Below are 23,114 nucleotides of genomic sequence, written 5' to 3'. Positions count from 1 at the left end.
ACAGTAAATCCATCACCATCCCCTATATTTGTCATGTCTCAGAAAAGGTGCAGAAGATCTTAAGAGAGCACAATCTTGTGACCACTTATAAAGAGCACAAAAAGTTAACAACTCTTAACTGCTGACCCAGAGACCAGCTACCGCTTCTGGATTTACCCAGAGTGTACAGGTACCCTGCAGCTGCAACCATTCATACTATGGATAAATAGGCAGAAACAGTCAACATCTGTGTATCAGAGACCCAGGATTAGATCCATTTCCACCACTACGGCTATGCAGGATTAGCAGACCATGCCCTGGATACCTGGCACAAGATCCATTGGTAAAAAAAAGGTCACCTTACTCCACCGAAGCAAATTTAAATTCGAGAGGCTTTTTCTCAAATCTGCTGAAGCTCTAACCAACTATCTCAACCTAAACAAATATTGTTGTATCAAACTGTCTCTCATATGGGAAACCCTCATTGGGCAGATAGTCAGTCCAACAGCCAAGAACATCCAACCAAAGCCAATTAGTGGCATAATTATAGAACTTATTTCTCGTGTTCCAATTTTGTTACTGAAGTGTGCCTGCATGAGGTAATTCTGCTACGGCCATTCTGGTCTGCTAATCCTGAATGGCCGTAGTGGTGGAAATGGATCTAATCCTGGACTCCGATACACAAATGTTGATTGTTTCTGCCTATTTGTCCATAGTATGAATGGTTGCAGCTGCAGGGTACCTGGTACATGTTTAATACCAGTGTATTAATCCCTGAAGATGCCAATTTAACTTCAGCAAAATACAGGAAGTAATGATTAAATACTTTTAGTTATTTCTAGTCTACATTGTCAATTTCCTTAAACAACATGATTATGGAGAATCAACGTATAAGCCTAAACACCAGGATCTTGCACTCCGAGTCCTCTCTATCACATGCTACCACAAGTAATTATCTCTTAGTAGGTGTATAAATTCCATTTTCTTATGTTTTGTCAAGGTAAACATCACTGTTAATCACTGGGAAACAGCAGAGTCAAGTAGTTTCAGCTGTTGAAGTAGCAAACTGAGTCAGTATCAAACAGCAAATGAATGCAAAACAATTTTCATGTTGATTTGAGTCAATAGTTTTGTTTTTTTTATGTTGGAGAGGGGGGGGGGGGTCAATTATTTAGTCAAAAGAAATATCAGAATAGTTGTTAGAGTTTTTATATTTTTATATTAGTTGCAATTAATACTACAATTAAATTGTCATGATTAAAAATCCAAAAATTCTGTTATAATACAAAGATGTAATAAAGATATCTTAACTTCCTAAAATTCAAACTCATGCAATTTATTTCAAGAGTTTCTACATCTTATAGCTGCTAAAGTGGAGAAATTCTGGAAATATGTTGCACCTTGTGATGATTACCTTGTTAATTTTATATATTGATGATTCTATGCCTGTAGTCACTGGTGCTCCAGTCACCCTCTCTATTAATTCAATACAATGTCGACAAAACTTTACATGTTCTTGACGCTTATCTTGAAGTACAGGTTCCCTCATAAGAACTAAAAAAAAATAAACATCTGTTTAGGACAAGTTAATTTGGAATATACAGACATAATCACTAAAATTAATGTTATTCTTAGTGTCTAATTGTAAAACAAAAACATATCAAAAGTTTTTTATGTTTTTTTACTATATTTTGTTTTTTCAATATCAAATCTTAAAATGCAATATTTAAAACTGCTTTTTTTATACATACATATATCTTCAAGGCCCACCTTTCCTAATTGGGTTGTGGGGGCAACAGCTGCAAGAGGAACTGTCAATGGTCACGATCCTCCGCCACCAAGCTCAGGTGTTCTGGTGAGACTTCCAAACGTGTCCACCCAAGGTTTTGGATATAATCTATCCAGCGAGTCCTTGGCCTTCCACGTGGCCTCCCACCCTCTGGCTAGGAAAAAAAGAGGGCCTGCTGGGGGAAGCCTTTTTTATGGCATTCTGAACAGGTGTCTGTACCAACGTAACTGTGATCTTTCAACATGGAGAAGCAACAGCTGAGTATTGAGGGTTTCCCGAATTGCAGAGCTTCTGACTCTGTTGAGTCTTGTCAGCCCAGCAACCCCTCGAAGGAGCCTCATTTCAGCTGCTTGGATTCGTGTCTACATTCTTCCGGTCATTTACCCAACTCTCATGACCACAGGTGAGGATGGGGACATAGACTGTATTGAAGACAGCCAGCTTTGCCTTTTGGCTTAACTCCCGCTTCAATACTACCAAACAGCCAAACTCCCTAAATATTGAGCTTGCTGAGCCAATCCAAGTATCTAGCTCTACATCCGACTTTCCATCACTCATGAATATGGACCCAAGGTATTTAAACTTCTCCACCTGCCTCAGTGGGACTCCACTCACATGTAGAGTGCACTGGGATGGTTGCCTTGAGACCACAAATGTTTCAGTTTTGGCCACACTGATCTTCATTCCATCTTCTGCACAAACAGCTACAAACTGGAGGTCATCTGCAAAAAGCAGACGTCCAATGCTACATCTTCCAATTCTGACACACTTACTGCCTTGGCTGTGCCTATCAATCCAGTCCATAAATATTATGAAAAGGAGGGGTGTGTTCTTGGCGGAGGCCAACGTAGACAGTGAAACGTTCAGACTTTGTGCTGTTTACCTTGACACAAAACTTCGGGCATTCATATAGGGACTTGATGGCAGCTAATAGTTGGCCATCCACTCCATACTCCTGTACTACTTGCCAAAGCTTATCCCGAGGAACCCGGTCATATGCCTTCTCCAAGTCCACAAAGCATGTGTAGACATTCTTGGCATATTCCCAAGATTTCTCGAAGACTTGCCTTAAAGCGAAGATTTGGTCAGTTATGCTTCTACCGGGACAAAAGCCACATTGTTCTTACTGTAACTTTGAATCAACTATGCTCCTGCACCTTCTTTCCAAGCACCTAGCATATACTTTCCCAGGCAGGCTGAGCAGAGAGATGCCATGAAAGTTGCTGCAATCTCTCTCTCTTTCTCTCCCTGGTTTCCCTTCTTTAAGACTGGTATTATTATGTCTGTCTGCCATTGCTTTGGTGCTCGCCCAGATATCCAAGCAGCCTGACACACTCGAGTCATCCAAAGAATGCCGTCTCGATTTAAGGCTTTTAGCATTTCGGGCCAAATTTCATCATCACCAGCAGCCTTGTCCGATTTTAGCTATTTTATTGCTAAATGGATCTCTTCTGCTGTATGACTAGTTATTGCCCTGATCTGCACCTCTTTGATGTCCACAACTGCTGGGCCACCTGGATTAAGAAGACTCTCAAAGTATTCCCTCCATCTGTGGAGGTTATCCTTCTTGGATGTTAAAAGTGCACCATCATAGGCCTTAACTGCCCTTGCTGTGCATATTTCCTCCTTCGAAGGCGGCGGATGGTCTACCAGAATACTTTGTTTGCATTTGCATAGGATGAGTGTAATCTTTCTCCAAAGGATTCCCAAGCTTTCTGCTTTGCTGTCTTTACTGCCCCAGTAGTAGCTTTTCGTGCCTCGGTGTACCGGAAATGCATCTCAGGTGACCGGACCCTAAGCCATGTTAGGTAGGCCTCCTTTTTTTGCCCGGACAACTTATCTTTCAAATTATTAAAAAAAATTAAACTTGCAATAATCATAAACAAATCATATAGAAAAACATTGACATTTTGACCATTGGATAACTATGTTGATGGTAAAGAAAACACATATCTGGACATGATAATTATACAATTCAGTCAATGTTTTGCTTTAGTTATCAAGGCATCTTCACGGGCACAAAGAAATACAGTAGTCCCTTATCTGCGTGTTTGCTTTCTACGGTTTCAATTACTCGTGGTTAACCGTGGTCTGAAAATATTAAATGGAAAATTCCAGAAATAAACAATTCATAAATTTTAAATTAGTTTTAAAAGTTTTTTTTAAAAGTTTTAGAGTAGCATGATGAAATCTCTCACTGTCCGGCCCAGGATGTTAATCATCCCTTTGTCCAATGTATCCATGCTGTACCGTATACCCTACCTGTTAGTCACTTAGTAGCCATCTCGATTATCAGATCGACTGTCACAGTATCACAGAGCTTGTGTTCAAGTAACCCTTATTTTACTTAATAATGGCCCCAAAGCACCATTACTGAAGGCAAAAGGTGAAAATTCTTGACTTCATAAGAAAAGAAAAAAAAATCATATGCTGAGGATGCCGAGATTCCATTCACATAACTTTCATTACAGTTATAATTGTTCTATTTTATTATTAGTTATCATTGTTAATTTCTTACTATGCCTAATTTATAAATTAAACTTTATTATAGGTATGTATATATAGGAAAAAAAACATAGTATATATAGGGTTCGGTACTATCTGTGGTTTCGGGCATCTACTGGAAGTCTTGGAACACATCCAACACAGATAAGGGAGGACTACTGTACAACTAAGCACATGCACATAGGTGCAGTAGCAAAAATGCAAACCCAATCTAAGTATGAAATTCAGGATCCTACAATCCAAACTGGCACCCTCTACAGCTGTCATGAAAACCTTAGCAAATCAAACTGGAACCATTTTCTCTGACCACACTAATCTTCCCCCACAGAACTGAACCACATCCAGAGATGCTTTTTTTAGCCAATGGCTTTCCCCTTCATAATTCAGTCTATTCATATATATTCATATATAGTCTATGAATAGATTATAGAATAGTCTATTCATTACACACACACACACAGGGTGGTTCAAAATTCCACGTACAAACTTTGAGGGAGGTAGAGAACATCAAAATCAACTATATTCACATAGGAATGCATGACTGGAAATGCCACCCGAAAGTGATAGGTGGCGCTGTCACCAATTGCTCACATGGTGACGGCAGCGCTCCAGGTGAACAATTGGGGCTTCTTCATTCAAGCTTTTGGCATCGTATGAAGAACATATGGCATTTTACGAAGGCTGAGATGGCAGACATGCACCTCGTTTACCATATTATGTATCCAACAACTATTGAGCTGTTCAGTTATGCCTAATAAAGATTTTTTACACTGCTTACTGCCTTGTGTTATTTCTGTATCTTTGTGTATCTATTTTCCCTGTTAGCACCTTCCGGTGGCATTTCCGGTCATGCTTTCCTATTTGAACATGGTTGATTTTGATGTTCTCTACCTTCCCTCAAAGTTTGTACGTTGAATTTTGAACCACTCTGTATATATATATAGATATATATCTATACTATTGTTAGTACAGATATCTAACATTACTTAGATATCAATACCTAAGTAACGTTAAGTATCGATAACAATACCTAACGTTACTCAAGATACAGACAACATATGTAAATGGTCGTTGGAATGTAATAATTATTTTGTTGCATTTTAGAACATTTTATGTAACTGTACATACTGCTTCACTCTGTAGATAGCGATTTAATCTCTAGACAACAAATTTCGTTATATCTAATTTTGTCACAACAACACTAGTCAGACTGAAATTAAAACTTTAATATGTATCTTAACTGTAAAATTTTATTAAATTTCATCCAGCGAGATTGAAATTATTAACGTCATTTCGAAACTTCTTTACAAAAACATTATAATAAAAGTAATCCAATCAGAACTAAAACTGAACTGTGCAGACAGTTTCTTGTATAGACAACTGTGAATTCCTCTAAGTCAGAGTGTTATTGTAATACAGGTATCCCTCGATTAATGAGGTTAATTAATCCCTCGATGTCATCGCGTATATCAAATCTAATAATCAATGGTAAAAAGTACAATTCCTCCCTTATCGATTACTGTACTAATAGTTCGTTTTATATGGTACTCTTTTAGGAAAGATAAAAAATGAATGCAAAGTAAATGTTTAACAAATACTTGTACCTACATTAGTTATAGCAATTTTTTTTTAATCAAAAGAAGTTATAAAGAGTCATTTGAACAGTTTTAGTTTTTTTATCGGCATAAATTCTACAACAACAAGCAAAATGACTCTCAAAACCTCGGGCAAAGAAGCATTCTGGATCCATATCCATTACTTGCTGCTTAAGCGATTCTAAACTGCGAAATATTCCATCCAGTTCTTTGACTTATTTCCTTTGGAACCTCATCTTCACATTCCATTTGTTCGTTGTCTTCATATGTGCGTTATTCAATTTCAAGAAGATCATTGTCACTAAAATCTTTTGAATATGAATCCAATAATTCTTTAACATCTTCTGCATCAACACCATCAAAATCGAGGTCTTCACCAATTGCAACAATTTCTTTGACCATGTTGCTCACAGGATTTTGAAAACAACCTAAGTCATTAGCGCATTCTGGCAGAAGGTTTTTCCAAACAGCTTTCATGCAACTAGAAGACACTTGCTTCCACAAGTCACGAATGTTCTCAATTGCGTGTTTAATTTTAAATTTTTTCCAAAATTCGTTAAGCGTAATCGCATTTCTCACGTTGTTGTTTCTACTGCCTTTGTGAATGTCTTTTTTAAGAAAATAGGCTTTGAAAGTTGCAATGACACCCATGTCCATGGGTTGTAGCAATGATGTCGTATTTGGTGGGGAAAATAAAATTTCACATTCTCACACAGAATTTGGATGACCAGGTGCGTTGTCTAAAAGCAAAAGAGCTTTGAGAGCTAAGTTTATTTCTCTTGCAATAAGTTTCAATTACCGGACAAAAATAAGACAAACCAATCTTCGAATAGACTTTGGTTAACCCAAACCTTCTGATTCGCCTGCCAAATTACAAGTAAAGAGTTCTTGTTACATCCCTTTAAAGCCCTTGGGTTCTGAGTTCGATAGACAAGCAGCGGCTTCAATTTAAAATCTCCATTAGCATTGCCTCCAAGCATAACAGTTAAGCGATCTTTTGATACTTTATAGCCAGGCTGCACTTCTTTTTTTGATATAAAAGTTCTAGATGACATTTTTTTCCAATAGAGTCCAGTTTCATCTACATTGAAAATTTGGCAGTAATCGTAATCATTTTCTTCGATAATTTTTTGCAGCTCAGCAGGAAATGTGGATGCAGCATCACCTATTATTTTCACATTCTTTAGTCCAGCTCTAGATTTAAAATTTTCAAGCCAGCCTTTGCTAGCTGCGAATTTTGAATTGTCCTCTTTATATTTAGTCTCTTTAAGTCTTGAAAACAGGCTTAGAGCTTTGATCGTGATATTATAGGCACTAATTGGAATTCTCTTTTGATTGCAGTCTTCCAGCCAAATAATCAACAGATCTTCCATTTCAATCATTATAGCACTCCAGTTACATGTGCATTGCATACTTGCAGATGTAGATGCCACTTTACCTTGCTCGCAATACTCATCAGCTTTGGATAAAATAGTCTATATTGTAGACTCGTTAAAACCAAATTCGCATCCGATCTTACTTTTACTTTCACCACGTTTAAATCTTTTAATTATATCAAGTTTTGTATCTAAGGTAATTACCTTCCTCTTCTTTTTTTCACTTAATGACCCGGTTGTGGGATTGCTCTTATTCTTTGACATGATCAATGGGCTGTAAAATTTACGAAGAACGTAATTTGTAAATATGTACAACAGAACAACTGGAGCTTGTAATGCACCCACTCTTAATGCTAGCAGCGAAGTAACTGGCTGGCACTCAGCCTCGTGGCGAGATTTTCTCAGGATTTTCCCAGCCTCGTGGTACGATTTTCATGATTTTCACCCGTTGTTGTTTCAACTGCCTTTGAGAATGTCTTTTTAAGAAAATATGCTTTGAAAGTTGCAATGACTCCCATGTCCATAGGTTAATTGGTGGGAAAAATAAAACTTTCACATTCTCACACAGATCATTAAGAGAATTTGGATGACCACGAGGCTAGTAGCCTCGTGGCATGAGCATGATTTTGCATGGCAAATTTAAAGTCGTGTTAATCAAAATTCTTGCCGTATATATCAAAGGATTGCCACAATTAATTTTGCCGTGATAATCAAATCTGCGTTAAGCAAGGGATACCTGTACATAATTTTGACACGTTGTTTCTTTGTAGCCCTGAATACAGTTGAACTGAAAACTAGAACAGTTCAACAATTTCTTGTAAAAGTTTCACATACTAAATCTGAGTAAAATTCATCCCATAATAATTACTGTACTGACATCACATTTACTACTAGTAATAATAATAATGAAGCCTTTATAGTTCAATCGGTATAAATGAAGCCCTTTAGTTAGACCTGGGTTCTACAACACACCAAATTTTTCAGTCCTCTTCAACTGAAGGTGAGTTAGCAGGCCTAATATGAAGATGGTAGAGCTTTTCCTCTGGGAAACAGGAAAATCAGTCTGATGAATACACATATTTACAGACACGAAGCAATTAAAAGACAAGAAAGACAACAAGAAACCATAACGTTCTATAATTCTTTCCTAGTAAAGTAGTATTGCTATCCCACCAATCATTAGGTTGAGGAGAGAGGAGGATGACATTAATCAGAGGGGAATAACATTAATCATTACTACTCCTACTACTAATAATAATACACCTATTAATAATAATAGTTAGTAGTAGTAATAGGCACCTTTAATTAGGAAGGTAAGGATTCCATGCGATGAAGTATCTATGTCGATACTGTTGCTAGTGAACAAACCATCCGGATTGATCATTATTAATATACAGCACAGTTTGAAAAATGCTGATATTCCGACGTGAAGGGAAAAAAGATAAAATTGATAAACATTCTCTGGGAAACAGGAAAATCAGTTTGATGAACACATATCTACAGACAAGAAACAATTATCAGACGAGAAAGACAATAGGAAACCATAATGTTCTATAATTATTCCCTAGTCAAGTAGCATTGCTATCCCACCAATCATTAGGTTGAGAAGGAATAACATTAATTATTACTTCTCCTATTACTAATAATACACCTATTATTAATAACAATAGTTAGTAGTAGTAATAGGTGTCTTTAATTAGGAAGGTAATGATTCCATGCAATGAAGTATCTATGTCAGTATACTGTTGCCAGTGAACAAACCATCTGGATCGATCATTATTAATGTAGTGCACTGCAGTTTGCAAAATGCTGATACTGCGATGTGAAGAAGGGGAAAAAGATAAAACTGATGAATATCCATAGTGAATTTCATGAACTCACTGCTTTGAGAACACTGGCAAGGTAGTACGAAACAAAAGGGTTCTGTTTATTGCAATAAATTATTTTCCATATTAGTTTCCTGTAGTTAACTTTTGTATATGTGCATATTTTCACGTTTATGATTTATAGTATATATGTGTTCATTTTTGAATGACTGACTGTTTTCTCATTCTTTCTTTCTTTTTTTCACCCTGATTATAATTTATTTGTTGTAACTCAAGTCACGAAATGAAGCAGTACACTAAATCTACATTATAACCTAAGGAATAATTCTACAAAGCATCAGGCTAATTCACACAATTACTGAAAAAAAAAAAAAAAAAAAGTATTATTCTGCAAATTGCAAGATTCACTGATAAATTAAATAATTTATCCCTCTCAAAAAAAAAAAAAAATATATATATATATATATTTTGGTGCATTCCTTCCAAGGAATAGATTAACAATTTTATCAAAGTGAAATTAATAATTTCATTTTGTTACAACTAAATATAACCAGTGCTAATTACTGAAGCCGTTAGTTTGCTGTAACACCTAAACTGTTAATAAAGCTGTTGCATTTGACGATCAGAGGAAGTGATATTATCCAGGGACAAGAGGATTTTATAGCCTAAAACTTCTGAGTATATATGGAGTTAGCCTGGTTTTCCTTCCTATAAAATGATTTTTCATCTGCAAAACATACCATCTGATCAGAATAACACACACAATTTACAGACATAATATACTGGCCTCATAGTTTGAGCTGCTTCCTTTAAAATTTCAAAGAATCCAAACAGCTGTTGAATATCCTCCATGACAAGTGCAAAGTGTAGTTGAGAAGAAGTAGATTATGCTGAGAATACTATAGATTTTTTTCGTCTTGAAACATTGGTGGATCGTGAAATTAATTTAGTGGGTCAAAACCAGCATTTTTTAATGAAATAGTGTAGAAAATATCAGAATGGGTCCACAGATTTCTAGTTTTAAGACACTTAGATTTGAAACATGAGTATAAAAATCAAACTATCCCTTGCATTAAATAAAATATTTCCTAATTTCTGTTGATTTTGAGTTTATTTTTCAATGCTGTATTTAAATGTTAATAAAATCATATTTGATATTTTACTACATTTTTCTTTTTACTTTGTTATATGTAATAAGGGTACTTATAGTTTTGTGAAATTTTTGTTTCAGTTGAGTGTATGTTTGCTGCGTCGCAATGTAAAATGTATTTCTTATTCTGGGTCAAGGTCAAAATAGGTTAAAAACACTGCTACAGTGTATATACCTAACTGTATTTTGGGAGATAACATTTCAGTAGTTTGCTAAGGTTTTCTTAGAATATAATAATAAAATATATAGGAATTCAGAGTAAAAATATTGAAAAACTTTAAAAAAGTCATCATTCCTGAAGATTTTTCAATCATGTTCCACTTATTTACTCCTGTTTCTGTTATTCCTGAATGACAAGAGTGCCATATGCCCTTATTCCCTAAATGTCCTTGATGGCAAGTAATTGCAGTTGACAAGGAGAGGATTAAACTAAGAATAAGAATGCTAATGAGTATACATGTGGGTGCATTTCTGGATTTTGAAGAGGTGAATGATGCAGTTTGTTATTTTTTTTTTTAAATGTTCTCTCGGAAAATAATAAAATTGGAATGATGAGTAAAGAATTAGAAAAACTTATAACGCCTTTTGAAGCCTGCTCATCTGTTGTTATACTTAGATGAGCTTACTTAGAGGTTGAAAGTCGCATTCAAAGCTCTGAAGCATGCCAATGGTCTGCATACCACAGTTTGAAAACACAGCACTAAAGGAAAATGGGATTGTGTTAAGTTGTTTTGAATTAAGATCGAAGTAAACCGGCCTTAAATTAGTGCGTGCGTTTTTCTATCTGGTTTGCTTGTTTTTCGGCAAGAAAAAACCAAGTTTCAGATAGGAAAAGAACCATCCATCCCCATGTGAGAGAGGGTAACTCACCTTCAAGTGAAAATCTCTGATAAAGGCTCTTGGCAGCCTAGATAAAAGTAGAATGCTGCTGAAGTCCTTTTTCAGAAGTTTTTTTATTAAATGAGTCGTAGAATTTTTATCTTCTCAGTTTCTGTAGTTTTGTAGAAAAGAAGCTTAGAATGGAGGTTTTTTTTTTTTATATACATCAACAAATAAACAAACGGAATGGTTCATATATCACACCCAGATTTTTTGTAGCTTTCTATTTTCTAGATGAGATGTTTCTTAAAGTTGATTTTTCTGTTTTTGAGTTGATGACGTGGTTTTATATTATTTGACCACAAGTTCAATGTATTTCCATATGTAAACATCTACCACGTAAATATCTTTCGACCGAATCAACTTTTTTCTATCTCAACAATAAGCCTTCCTTTCAACAATAACATTTGGGTTGAAATTCACACATTTCTATTAATAAATGAGAGAAGTGAAAGGTCCATTGCTATTAACTAAAATAACACCTGATGTGAAATGTAATCGAAGAAAAATCATGAATTTGCAGATAAAAGATTTCAAAAACTACCATTTCCCCACTTCTGAATAATGTCAATTAGATTAACATAAAATTTCACAAAAGCAGTTGCCTTTTGTGAAACTGACCTAGATTTCCTTTCGATATACTGTATCTGTTTAAATGCAAGCACAATCAATAACCCCCTTACAAACTTATTTGTCTTGATCATGTCCCCTCTCCCACTTGTCCTTCTCTCTAATAGACTAGGCAATTTTCATTCCCTCAATCCCTCTTGATACTAAACCAGAGACCAGAAACCACTTTAGTCAATCACCTCTGAACCATTTCCAACATCTCTTGATTCTTTTGAAAACCTGGTGACCAAATCTGTGCACAGTAGTCTGATCAAATCTTTATAAGCATACCAGACAGAAAATTGTGGAATGCTAATCGAAACGTACATAATTTTAAAGTTGATAAACATAAAGAGTCGTACATATAGGTAGAGTAAAACTGCTGGAATATGATTGTTGATGTCTGAGGTCTGTGCTTAATGCATTTGTAGCATTCTGTATTATTTTTTACAGGTACAACCATGGGTCATAAAGGTGACTTGCTGAGGTGGCAAAAGGGTGCTATTGTTTTTGGCCAAGAACATGGACATTCCTTGCAAGAGGTGGAAAAATTTGTTGAAATGTCTGAATCCACAGTCAGTAGTGTCCATACAGTGGAAGAAGAATGGAAACTATCACCATAAGCAGAACAACTGTGGCAGAAGCTCGATGATGACAAATCAGGATTACATGCATGACTAGCAACAGCTGAACATTTCCAGACTCATCAAGTACTGCTTCAAAAATACAATGCTGGACTCAGTAAATCAGTTTCAGAATGAACACTACAGAGAGAGAATTGCATTAGTTAGGCATTTTCAGTCGTGTTGCCTGGATACTAAGTTAACAACTATCCAGAAGTATTTAACCCTGAATGATGTGTCCAAAGAGTTGTGCAGAAAGGAGGTGGCAGTGTCATGTTTTGGAGCTGTATTTCAAGTGCTGGAGTTGTCCCATTCATTGAGGTGTTCAATCGCATGAAATCCATGGATTATCTGACACTTTTAAATAATGAAGTATTGCAATTTGTCCCATTTTTGAACCAGGGGGACACAGATCCTGTGGAGTTTCAAGATGATAACTCTCATGTTTCATGTCCATCGGGCTAGAATTATACTGAATTAGTTTGCAGAACACCCGATCTGAATGTTACTGAAAATATCTGGGACATGTTAGAAAGGACCGTAAAGAAGAAACATCAAAAGCCTGCAAATTTGGTGGAATTAAGGGATGTTTTAAGCATGGAGTGGAATAAACTTGACACACATGTGATGATGAGTTATATTGACATGCTAAAAAAAATTTAAGCTGTAATTAAAGCAGGTGGTGATATAAATCCATGTTAAGGAATAAAGTTTGCATTCCATAATTTTTTTGTCTGGTGTGTTTATAATGGAATTGTAACATCCTGACTACTGCATGTCAGCATTCTCATCATTGCTACGAGCTGTATTGTCCTTACAATTTTAGCAAAATGTCTCCAAAATTTCAGGTCTTATCCACCAACACCCCTCATCTCCTCCATCTTCTCTAAGATATCGCCCCACAAATTTTATACTCTGCATCCCATTTGTTCTTCCAAAACTTTAAAAACCTTACACTTTGCTATGTTAAACTTTCCCCATTCATTTGTCCATTCAGAAAGTTTATACAAATCCACTTGAGCTACATCCATTGTATTCCTCATAGTTCTTCCCAACTTTGAATCATCTGCAAATAATTGTATATCACAATTCAAGACCCTCCCAATATCATTTACATACAAATTAAACAGCAATGGCAACCAAACACGCCCTTGGGGCACACCACTAATGGCTTTCCTCTTCTGGGATATTGTGCCTGCATACTCAACTTGCTGATATCTATTAGACAGCTATTCTCTAATCCAGTATGCTAATCTACTATCCAACCCATCTGTTCCAATTTAATTACTAGCTTGTGATGTAACAATCTATCAAAGGATACCTTTGGAACTTGAGTAAATCAGCTTTTTCAATAAATTGCCTTTCGTTAAATTTTCCATTGATAAATTATTTTTGGCGAACTTTCTGGATACCTACAAAAAATCCACTGCCATTCTTTACATCTGGGATACTTCTGAAAAAATATGGGTTCTTAAAAGGTATGGATATACACACCTCTTTCAAGTTATACTAAAAATTAATTACCTTAATCTTCTCACCAAAAGATTCTCTCCATCATCTCAACCATCCTGGGGTCGAGATGATACCCTGCTCCTACAAACTTTCATATTTTGGACAAAGAAGAAGAACTGCCAATATCCACCTGAAGGAATACAGAAATTATGTCCATTACCAGCACTACAGATGTTCTGAAGTAGCAGACCATGCTATGGATACAAATATCAGCAGATCTAACTGAACAAAACCTCCTTTTTATATGAAAGAGAGCAGACAAATTAAAAATTATTTCTAGAATATGCCACAGCATTACAATATTCACCACATCTGAACAAATCTGGCTGACTCACATTACCTAAAATCTGGAAGATCAATATCTTGAGACCTTGCACAAGATTCCATCATTGCACCCATAGAGGATATTCTACAGTTAGAACTGTAGGATTCTGCTTTTCATATTCAGTCTATGTTTGCCTTCCTGCTAGCGTGCCTGCATGCAGCACATATATAGCTTTCTTTCTTTGTGCCCATGAGGATGACTTAGTGACCAAAAAATTGGTTTCATAATTGGCTTGAAAGATCTGGGTTCAAATTCCATCTAGGATACAAAGAATCTTTATCAGTATTTTTCTACTGAAGATGAATTAGCTAGTTTCATACGGAGGTAGCAGGGTTTTGTTCTTGCAAAATGGGCATGCTGGTCAGAAGAACATACACAATTTGAGCCATGGTATGCAGAGATGATTAACTGCTCTATCATAAGCAGTGTCATGTTTCCAGAAACCAGTTACTTGGCAGGCGACAGGCTATGAAAGGGAATATGGGATGGGATAAATTTATTTAGTAATTTTATCTCTAGATGTTCTTTAAATACTAAACACCAACATGAGTGATAATCGATGTCCAAGCATCCATACTAGATCACTGGATAACTAGAAATGATAAATCATTACCTAATAACTAACACAGAATGTACACTTAATTGCCAGAATACCAGATAATCAATTAACTACTCTCTGAATACCCATGATTGTTTTTTTTTTTTTTTTAATCAATTCTGAAATGTGTTCTAGGCTAATTTCCTATGGAATCCCTTTCTCAATCTTGTCTGTTTGACATCATAAGAATGTCAAATGGCATGCTCTTCTAGAATTTATATTCTTCCTGCTTGTTGTTCTAGACTATTTTATATAACTTATTCATAAGTTAGCAAGTAGGTATAGAAGGACAAGATTTAGGCTATAAAATAAATGAATTTATTCAAATACAAGATTATAATGCAATAATCTCAAACACAAAAAAGGTAGATAAATTCTCAGCTATACAGCATAGACTCATACAAAATTGTTAAATTTATCGCTGAAACAACTTTTTGATCAATTCATTAAGTATGCACAATACAATGGTGATCAGAGAAAGAAAGGGGTAGCTAATAGGGATCAACATAAACTTCTTAAATGATAGCCTATTTCAAATACAGTGATGTGATCAGTTTCAAAATGAGGAATTGAACAATGAGACTTATTTTTGCTTAAGGTCCTGCAGCAGGTTCTAAATAGCAGAGGAATTTTTTGAATCATAAGAGAGTAGAGGTGACAAAGAAAAAAGGAATGATGGTCATTGCTAACACACCATTTTTCAACATAAATATGTACATTATTTCATATAGAGTGGGCACACAAAATAAGTCTCACACTGACTTCAAGATAAATGGGCATGTAAGGGATTTAAAATAGGAAGTGATCGATTAGTTTAGTACAGCAGGATGAAAATGTGGTATCATACTAAAAACTAAAATATGCACAAATGTTTAAAAACAAAGTTGCATATAACTTTCAGAGGTATACATAGAACCATATATATAAAAATTAGTGGAGAAAGAAAAAAAGCAAAAGAGTTGAAAACAAAAAACAAACCTTAAAGACCCAGAGGCAAAATCGGAAGGGAAAAAGTGACTGATTAAGAGGAGTAAAATTCTGAAAAATAATGAAAATTCCTGACCTTTAAGTTGGAAAGAGCACTTAGAGAATTAAAATTAAAAAAAGAGAAAATTTTAAACTATATGTAAACAAAAGTCACGAGAAAACAATGGGAAACATAGAAAGTAATATAATGGTGGCAAAATGGTCTAGATGCTATTGAAGAAGCTACGAACTGAAGGTAACAGTACTGTAAAAGGAATGAGATAAGGATGACATGAACTATCACTAGGATTCGTATATGTCCTGTATTTTATGGGATTGTCCCTTATTACGAGTTTGTGTCCTGGCATCCCGATAAAACTCTTCAGGACGCAGAATTGTCCCGTAATTAGTGGATTTGTTTTTAACATTCCCATTCTTAAACATAAAACATGTAATTGCCAAGAAATCGATATGAGTTACTGATCATAAAATTGTCTTATCAATTGACAATACTGACATGGTGCGAGAATAGTGCAACTAGTGGACATTGTAATAACTAAGCACAGCTTATTTGATATGACACAGATCTGTTATGAAACATAATTAGTTTTATTATTTTATATGCCTTTAAAATGCCGAAGAGAAAGTGTGTTCTCACAGAAAAGCTAAGGACTGAATACCCTTTTATTATACCATTTAATTGTGATGGCAAAGTCGACGAGAAAGTGAAATGTACACAATGTAATGCAATATTCAGCATACAACACGGCGGTCGGTCAGACATCACGCAGCACATCTGCGTGATGTCTGAATTAGCAGATGTGCCGAAGAGACACAAATTAGCAGAAAATGCAAGTGTAAGTAGTAAAGCGTCAGATTATTTTTCTAAAAAAACAATGGGTGAAATGGAAAGAAATCTTGCAGCTGATGAAGCTACATTTGCATATCATGTATGCATACACAACCAGAGTTTCAGTTCGATGGACTGCATGTTGAAAATAATCTGGAAACTATATGACAAAAAGTTCACTTGCATTCAAAAGAAGATGCAAGCTATAATTGCGAGTGTATTAGCACCTTATGCAATGGCTGTTTTCAGAAACGAACACGAGAAAGCTAATTATGTGTCAATAATGATAGACAGTTCTAACCATGGTGCTTTGAAAATAGTTCCAGTTCTAGTTCGATACTTCATACCAGAAGAGGCCATGAAAACTATAGTTCTAGAGGTTTTAGATTTACCGTGTGAAATTGCAGACCAACTTACAGAATATGTATGGAAACTAGTGACAAAGTGGAATATTGAAAAGAAAGTTGTTGCCTTGTCAGCAGATAATACTAATACAAATTTTGGTGGAAGTTCCAGAAGAGGAAAGAACAATGTTTTTCATAAATTGAAATCAAAATTGAATCATACATTGATAGGAGTTGGTTGTTCATCCCATATCACAAATAATGCTATACAATGTGCAGCTGATACATTGCCCATGACGTTCAAGCTGTCATTGAAAAATTATATCAGCATTTTTATATCTATACTGTTAGAGTGCATACACTCAAAGGTTTTTTGACTTTTTAAATACTGAGTACAAGACAGTGTTAGGGCGCTCAAAAACGTGATGGTTGTCTCTGTACCCTGCTCTCAAAAGGATGAATGAGATGTACGAAGTTCTCAAATCATATGTTTTTTCACTTGATAAACCACCATTGTTTCTAAAAAACTTCTTTAGTAATCCAGTTTCAGAGCTAATAGACACATTTCTAGAATGCCGATCTGAAATGTTTCATGCAACAATTTGTGCAATTGAAGGTGAGAAAGTCACTCTTGCTGAAGCAAAATTCATTATTGAAAGCCTCTTAGAGAAACTTCAGCAGAGACGAGATAATGATTTTGCAAAAAGGAAAGAACAGTCCTTACTGAAGGCATTAATTGAAGATGGACTCATCATTGAGAAGAATTATCGTAATTATAAAAATGAATTTTATAACACCTGTATAGAATACATCCAAGAATGGTCTTCTGACAATCTTAATTTTGAAAGTGTCTTGGATTTTATTGAAGAATCCAGAAGCCAGTCTCAGTTGGAAAAGTGTAACAAGTATTGAAGTGGTCTGCCCAAACACAAAAATCAATGAAACTGAACTGTTTGATGAGGTGATGATCTTGAAAAAGGCAACTACAGAGAAAAAAGAAGAAATTAAAGCAAAATCTACAGGAGAAATTTGGTATGAATTATTCAACAGTGCTGGAGTAAATGAATTAATAAATTTAAAGATTGTCGAGTTCTTCTGCTGCATTCCTGGCACAAATGCTAGTATCGAAAGACTGTTTTCCTGGATGAACTCCTTATGGACAAACGAAAAGAATAGGTTATCTGTAGAAACTTTGAAAGCCATGTTCATTGTTAAAGTGCTTTTCGATAAGGACTGTGTGGAATTTCATAACTTGGTAAAACATAATCATTCTTTACTTGAGAAAATACAGTCATCTGAGAAGTATATCACAAGCAAAGATCAATGATTTAGTATTGTTTAAAGTTCAATTTTAAGATTGCTATAATTAATTAAATTCTTTTCCCTTTGCTGATGTTCGTAAGTAAGAAAAGCAAAAAACTTTTGTTGGTTTATTCAAACCGAAAGTGTCCCGTATTTTTTTTTCAAAAATATATGAACCCTAACTATCACTAAAAATATCACCGAAGATAAGAATAATTATTCCATATGTCTGCAATAATTACTTTGAAAAAGTGTTGAATCAAAGTATTCAAGAGAAATGCAATCAGGAGTACAACATCAATAATCATGGTAGAAAAAGCTATCAGAAACTTGAAATGTGGAAGAGTCAAAAAAAGCAGGTATAAAAGTTTTTGCAGTCAACTGTAAAACTTTAAGGGGATCAGAGGTCAGATCTGGATGATTTGTTGTTTAAATGTGAATTCTGTTGTAAATAGTATCAGATATTAATATGGCAGACAGGCTAAAGGTTAGTTAATCCAGTTCTCCTGCTATAGAGATTAAACAAAGAATTTGTTTAAGCCATTTCAGACCTTGCTCAAGCAGGGCAGTAGTGGTGGTCTCACAATGAATAGCAAAACCTATATAAAGACTCTTAGATACCTGCAGTATGATTAAAATCCATGATTTACTGGTTGGAGAGCAGAAGGGCTATCCACTCAGAAAACTAAGCCACCATGACTGAAATAGACTTTTCGTAGTACCCTTTATGAAAATGGAAATATTTGAGAAATTATGGGTGATCTGGCTCTCCAAAAGGATACCAAGAGAAAAGCTGTTCAAAATGCTCTAGTAATATGGGGATAAGGAGGACATTATACAATGCATGGTCCATTTGTAAGTTAGCAGTTAGAACTGAAAGAAGAAATATGGTATAAAATTTAGCATTGAAAAAGCCAAAAAATATGAAAACAAGCAGAAACGTGGAAGCAAACTTTGAACACACAACCTATAGAACAAATAAACATTTCAGTTATCCAGCCAAAACTTTAAATGAAGATGGCACATTAAATATGGAAATAACAGCATAAACAAAGCTAAAAAGGTAGAGAGTCAGTTGAATAGAGTAGTACAAAAGACTGCTTTCAAAGCAATTTTATAACAACGGATTTGAGAGTTTGGTGGAGGGAAAAAAAAGTTAATCAAAAACTGGAGATGACAGATATGAGTACTGAAGAAAATTAAGGGAGTAAGAAGATGGCATTGTGCCTGATTTTACATCAAACCATCTTTCCTGTATCTCCGATTCCAAATGCTGACTTGCAACTTAAACATAAGCTATGTATTTCTTCATATCATTCCTGTTTATACCATATATTTGTAGTGTTTTCTCTTGACTCATATGTCTTTTCCAAACCTACAAAACTTAAATACAGATCCTTGCTATATTTCTATGATTTCTCAACTATTTCTGTTAAGGTGAAAATCTGATCCTGTCTCTATTTGGCATGAACCCACTTGTTCTTCTATAAGTTGTTTTTGTTTCTCTTCTTCAATATTTCTTAGCATATTTTCAAGTGTGTTTGCATAAATCTTACCTGGAGCACCACTATAAGGAAAGTCCTCTGTAATTATCACATTGTTTTAAGATGGAGACTACGAGAAACTCTTAAATTATCCAGAACTTGACTCTCTGACCTTTTGAATTATGCAATGCAGTCACAAAAGCTTTTGACACCATATTTGAGTCTTTCTAGTCAAATATTGGTTAATAAAGATCAATTAGTTTGTTTACAATTACCAATAAAGCAAATAACGATATGGACTCACTGTATTATATCTGTTAATCATGGGTGCTCACATGATCCTGGTTTGATCTGTTTTATAGAAGAAAACAAACAAATGGATATTTTCTTTAGAATGTACAGGTATCATTTGCTTAACGGGGGATTTGATTAATGCAGCGAAATTAATTGCGACAATTGCTTGATATATGCGGCAAGAGTTTTGATTAATACGCCTTTAAATTCACCACGCAAAAACATGCACGCCTCAAGGAGTGTTTCTTGGCAAGAGAAAGAAAGTTGTAAGCAGATGATGTCATTCCTCCCATTAAGCATTAAGAGTGGCTATATTACAAACTCCAACTGTTCTGGTGTATTTAAAAAATACAGCAGAACTTTGCGTTTAGATATGCACCTGGTCATCCAAATTCTCTTAATGATCTGTGTGATGTAAAAATTTTATTTTTTCTACCAAATACGACATGACTGCTACAACCCATGCACATGGGCTTCATTGCAACTTTCAAAGCCTATTTTCTTAAAAAGACATTCTCAAAGGCAGTAGAAATAACAATGGGAGAAAATGTGATTACGCTACAAGAATTTTGGAAACATTTTAACATTAAACATGCAAATTGATAACATTCATGACTCGTGGGAGCAAGTGTCTTTTAGCTGCATGAGAGCTGTTTGGAAAAACCTTTTGCCAGAATGTGCTAATGACTTAGGTGGTTTTCAAAATCCTTGAACAACATGGTTGAAGAAATCATTGCAATTGGTGAAGACTTTGGTTTTGATGGTGTTGATGCAGAAGATGTTAAAGAATTATTGGATTCAAACTCAAAAGATTTCAGTAATAATGATCTTCTTGAAATTGAACAAAACGCGCAAATGAAGACAACGAACAAATGGAATGTGGAGATGAAGTTCCAAAGGAGATAACAATCAAAGAACGGATGGAATATTTTGCAGTTTAGAATCGCTTAAACAGCAAGTAATGGATAGGTCTTCCCTCGGGCAATCTTTCCTTCACTGTTGACTGAAAACAGACACATATGGGACAATATACACAGAAACTCCTACCACCGCCCAACACAAAAACTAGGTGTCATCAACACACTAAAAAACAGAGCTCAGGCGATTTGTTCCAGTGAACAGGCACTGAAAGACGAATTTAAAATTATCAGTAATAACTTACAAAAAAAAAAACGGATACAGCCAAAACACTATAAACAAAATTCTCTACAAAACCACAATAAAAAACAAAGACAAACCAGACTACAGTAAAACTATAACCATTCCCTACATTAAAGGAATATCAGACAAAATAAACAGAGTACTACAAAAGTACAACCTCAAAGCCACCTTTAAACCTCCTGCAAAATTAAAAAGCTTACGCAACTCATCCAAAGACCCACTCCCTCCACTAGCTCACCCTGGAGTATACTGGATTTATTGTACTTGCACCATACCATATATAGGAGAAACAGGACGCACTATTCCTATTAGACAAAAAGAACATAAACGACACATTAAATATAATAATTATGGTGAAGCTGGCCTTTCTGATCATGCCCTGAATACCTTACACAGAATTGACTGGAAAACCACCAGCTGTCTACATCACACTAGAACATGGTATGAACGGAAATTCAAGGAAGCCTGTGAGATTATCAGCAACCACCCCAATCTGAACAACAATGATGGTTTAAAAATCCCAAACATATGGAAGGTATATATTCGACCTTCCTCACCAAGAACTATAAACAGGACTGTAGAAAATCCAGTATTGTAAATCAAAAATAAGAATTGCAGTACTAAAAATAGGACACCAATTGTTTCTGAAAGAAAACCATCTAAAAGAATGTTTATTCCTGTCATTGTAAAAATAGAATTTAGCTTGATGTAAAAATTTATTTTTTATTTTATTTTATTTTTTTTCCACCAGAGATTATGCCAGTAGAATAACATGTAATCAAATCATTGTTTCTCTAGCTTACAGTTAATGATGTAACTCAGCTTGTCCTGTATATTTATGTACGCTCCAGATGATGATCTTGATGTGAAGATCGAAACGTCAGGATAATAAAAAAAGTTTTTTTTAACACGGTTGTAAATTCCATAAAATTTTTAAAATGAAGTATTATTATTATCTTACAATTCTCCTTCACACACATCAACAGGTATCACTCCAAATTCTATATGATAATTACAAGCAAATGGAACACGATACAATTCAACAACTGGTTATACCTGGTACCTAAAATAATAATAATAAAAAGATATTTCACACTTAAGTGCAATTGCTCTGACAAATTACTTTGTTTGAATCAGATTGAAAAACCACATAAAAGGTCAAGACAAAAAAAATATATCTACCATTCTCATACAAATGATAACATAAAAATAGTCATTAGATTATATTTAGATGGCCTTACCTTGGAGCTGACCACTAGTAAAGAGAGGTAGCTTGCTAATGATCTGTTTAACTGTCTCACATCGTGTAAATCCACAGAGAGACTGTAAAGGTAAAGTGAATATTTTTCCGATTTTTTTTTTTTTTTTATTTCTATCAATATTTGTTAACACAGACTAAAATTAAGAAAATTACAAATCATCAAGAATTTCATGATATGCATTCTAAGAATATTTTTTAAGAATTATAAAAATTATGGCTTTAAACTTTTACACACTGAACGAATCTCCATCTGCTCCTATCATTTTCTTTATTAAGTGCTTCCATTTAAAAAAAATAAACAAATTTTACTATTGTTCTACTATACACAGTTCTGCTATTACACTCAGTGTGAACAAGATGATCTGGAAGAAAATGAGAAATCGGCAACGAAACATGGCACTTCAAAATGCAAAAGAGAAATTTTAGAAATCAAGTGTTGTTAACAGTCAACCTGAAAAACAAAAAACAAACACTGCATAGGGAATGTATATGACTCGCTCGGTCAACAATAAACTCCCAAAGAGACTTTCAGATCCACTTTACAATATACATAATCTCTGCTCCAACCTCAACAGTGTCTCCAGTCTGCAAAACTCGTCTGCTTTTTCTAACTCAAATTTCAGACTCTCTAGGTACTGCACATCTGAACTTCCCCAAATGTACACTCATCAACCCCTTTCGATCAA

General features: G+C 35.0%; 1 protein-coding gene across 2 annotated transcripts in view; it reads right to left on the bottom strand.

Annotated features, from left to right (window-relative positions):
* The window catches only part of mahj (LisH and WD40 domain-containing protein mahjong), a 490,280-nt gene that overhangs the window by 209,826 nt on the left and 257,340 nt on the right, over window positions 1-23,114 (bottom strand). For both annotated transcript variants that reach the window (XM_090400879.1, XM_090400880.1), the window contains exons 21-22: window positions 22,409-22,490; window positions 1,394-1,533 (exon numbers count right to left, since the gene is read on the bottom strand). In XM_090400879.1, the coding sequence (XP_090257005.1) occupies window positions 1,394-1,533; window positions 22,409-22,490 (222 nt within the window). The remainder of the gene's footprint in view (window positions 1-1,393; window positions 1,534-22,408; window positions 22,491-23,114) is intronic.

The sequence above is a fragment of the Typopeltis vanoorti genome, chromosome 11, assembly GCF_054136105.1.
Source record: "Typopeltis vanoorti isolate ZY-2024b chromosome 11, IOZ_Tvanoo_1.0, whole genome shotgun sequence".
Taxonomy (NCBI): domain Eukaryota; kingdom Metazoa; phylum Arthropoda; class Arachnida; order Uropygi; family Thelyphonidae; genus Typopeltis; species Typopeltis vanoorti.
The sequence above is the reverse complement of the archived record's forward strand: the minus strand, read 5'-3'. Positions and strand labels throughout refer to the sequence as shown.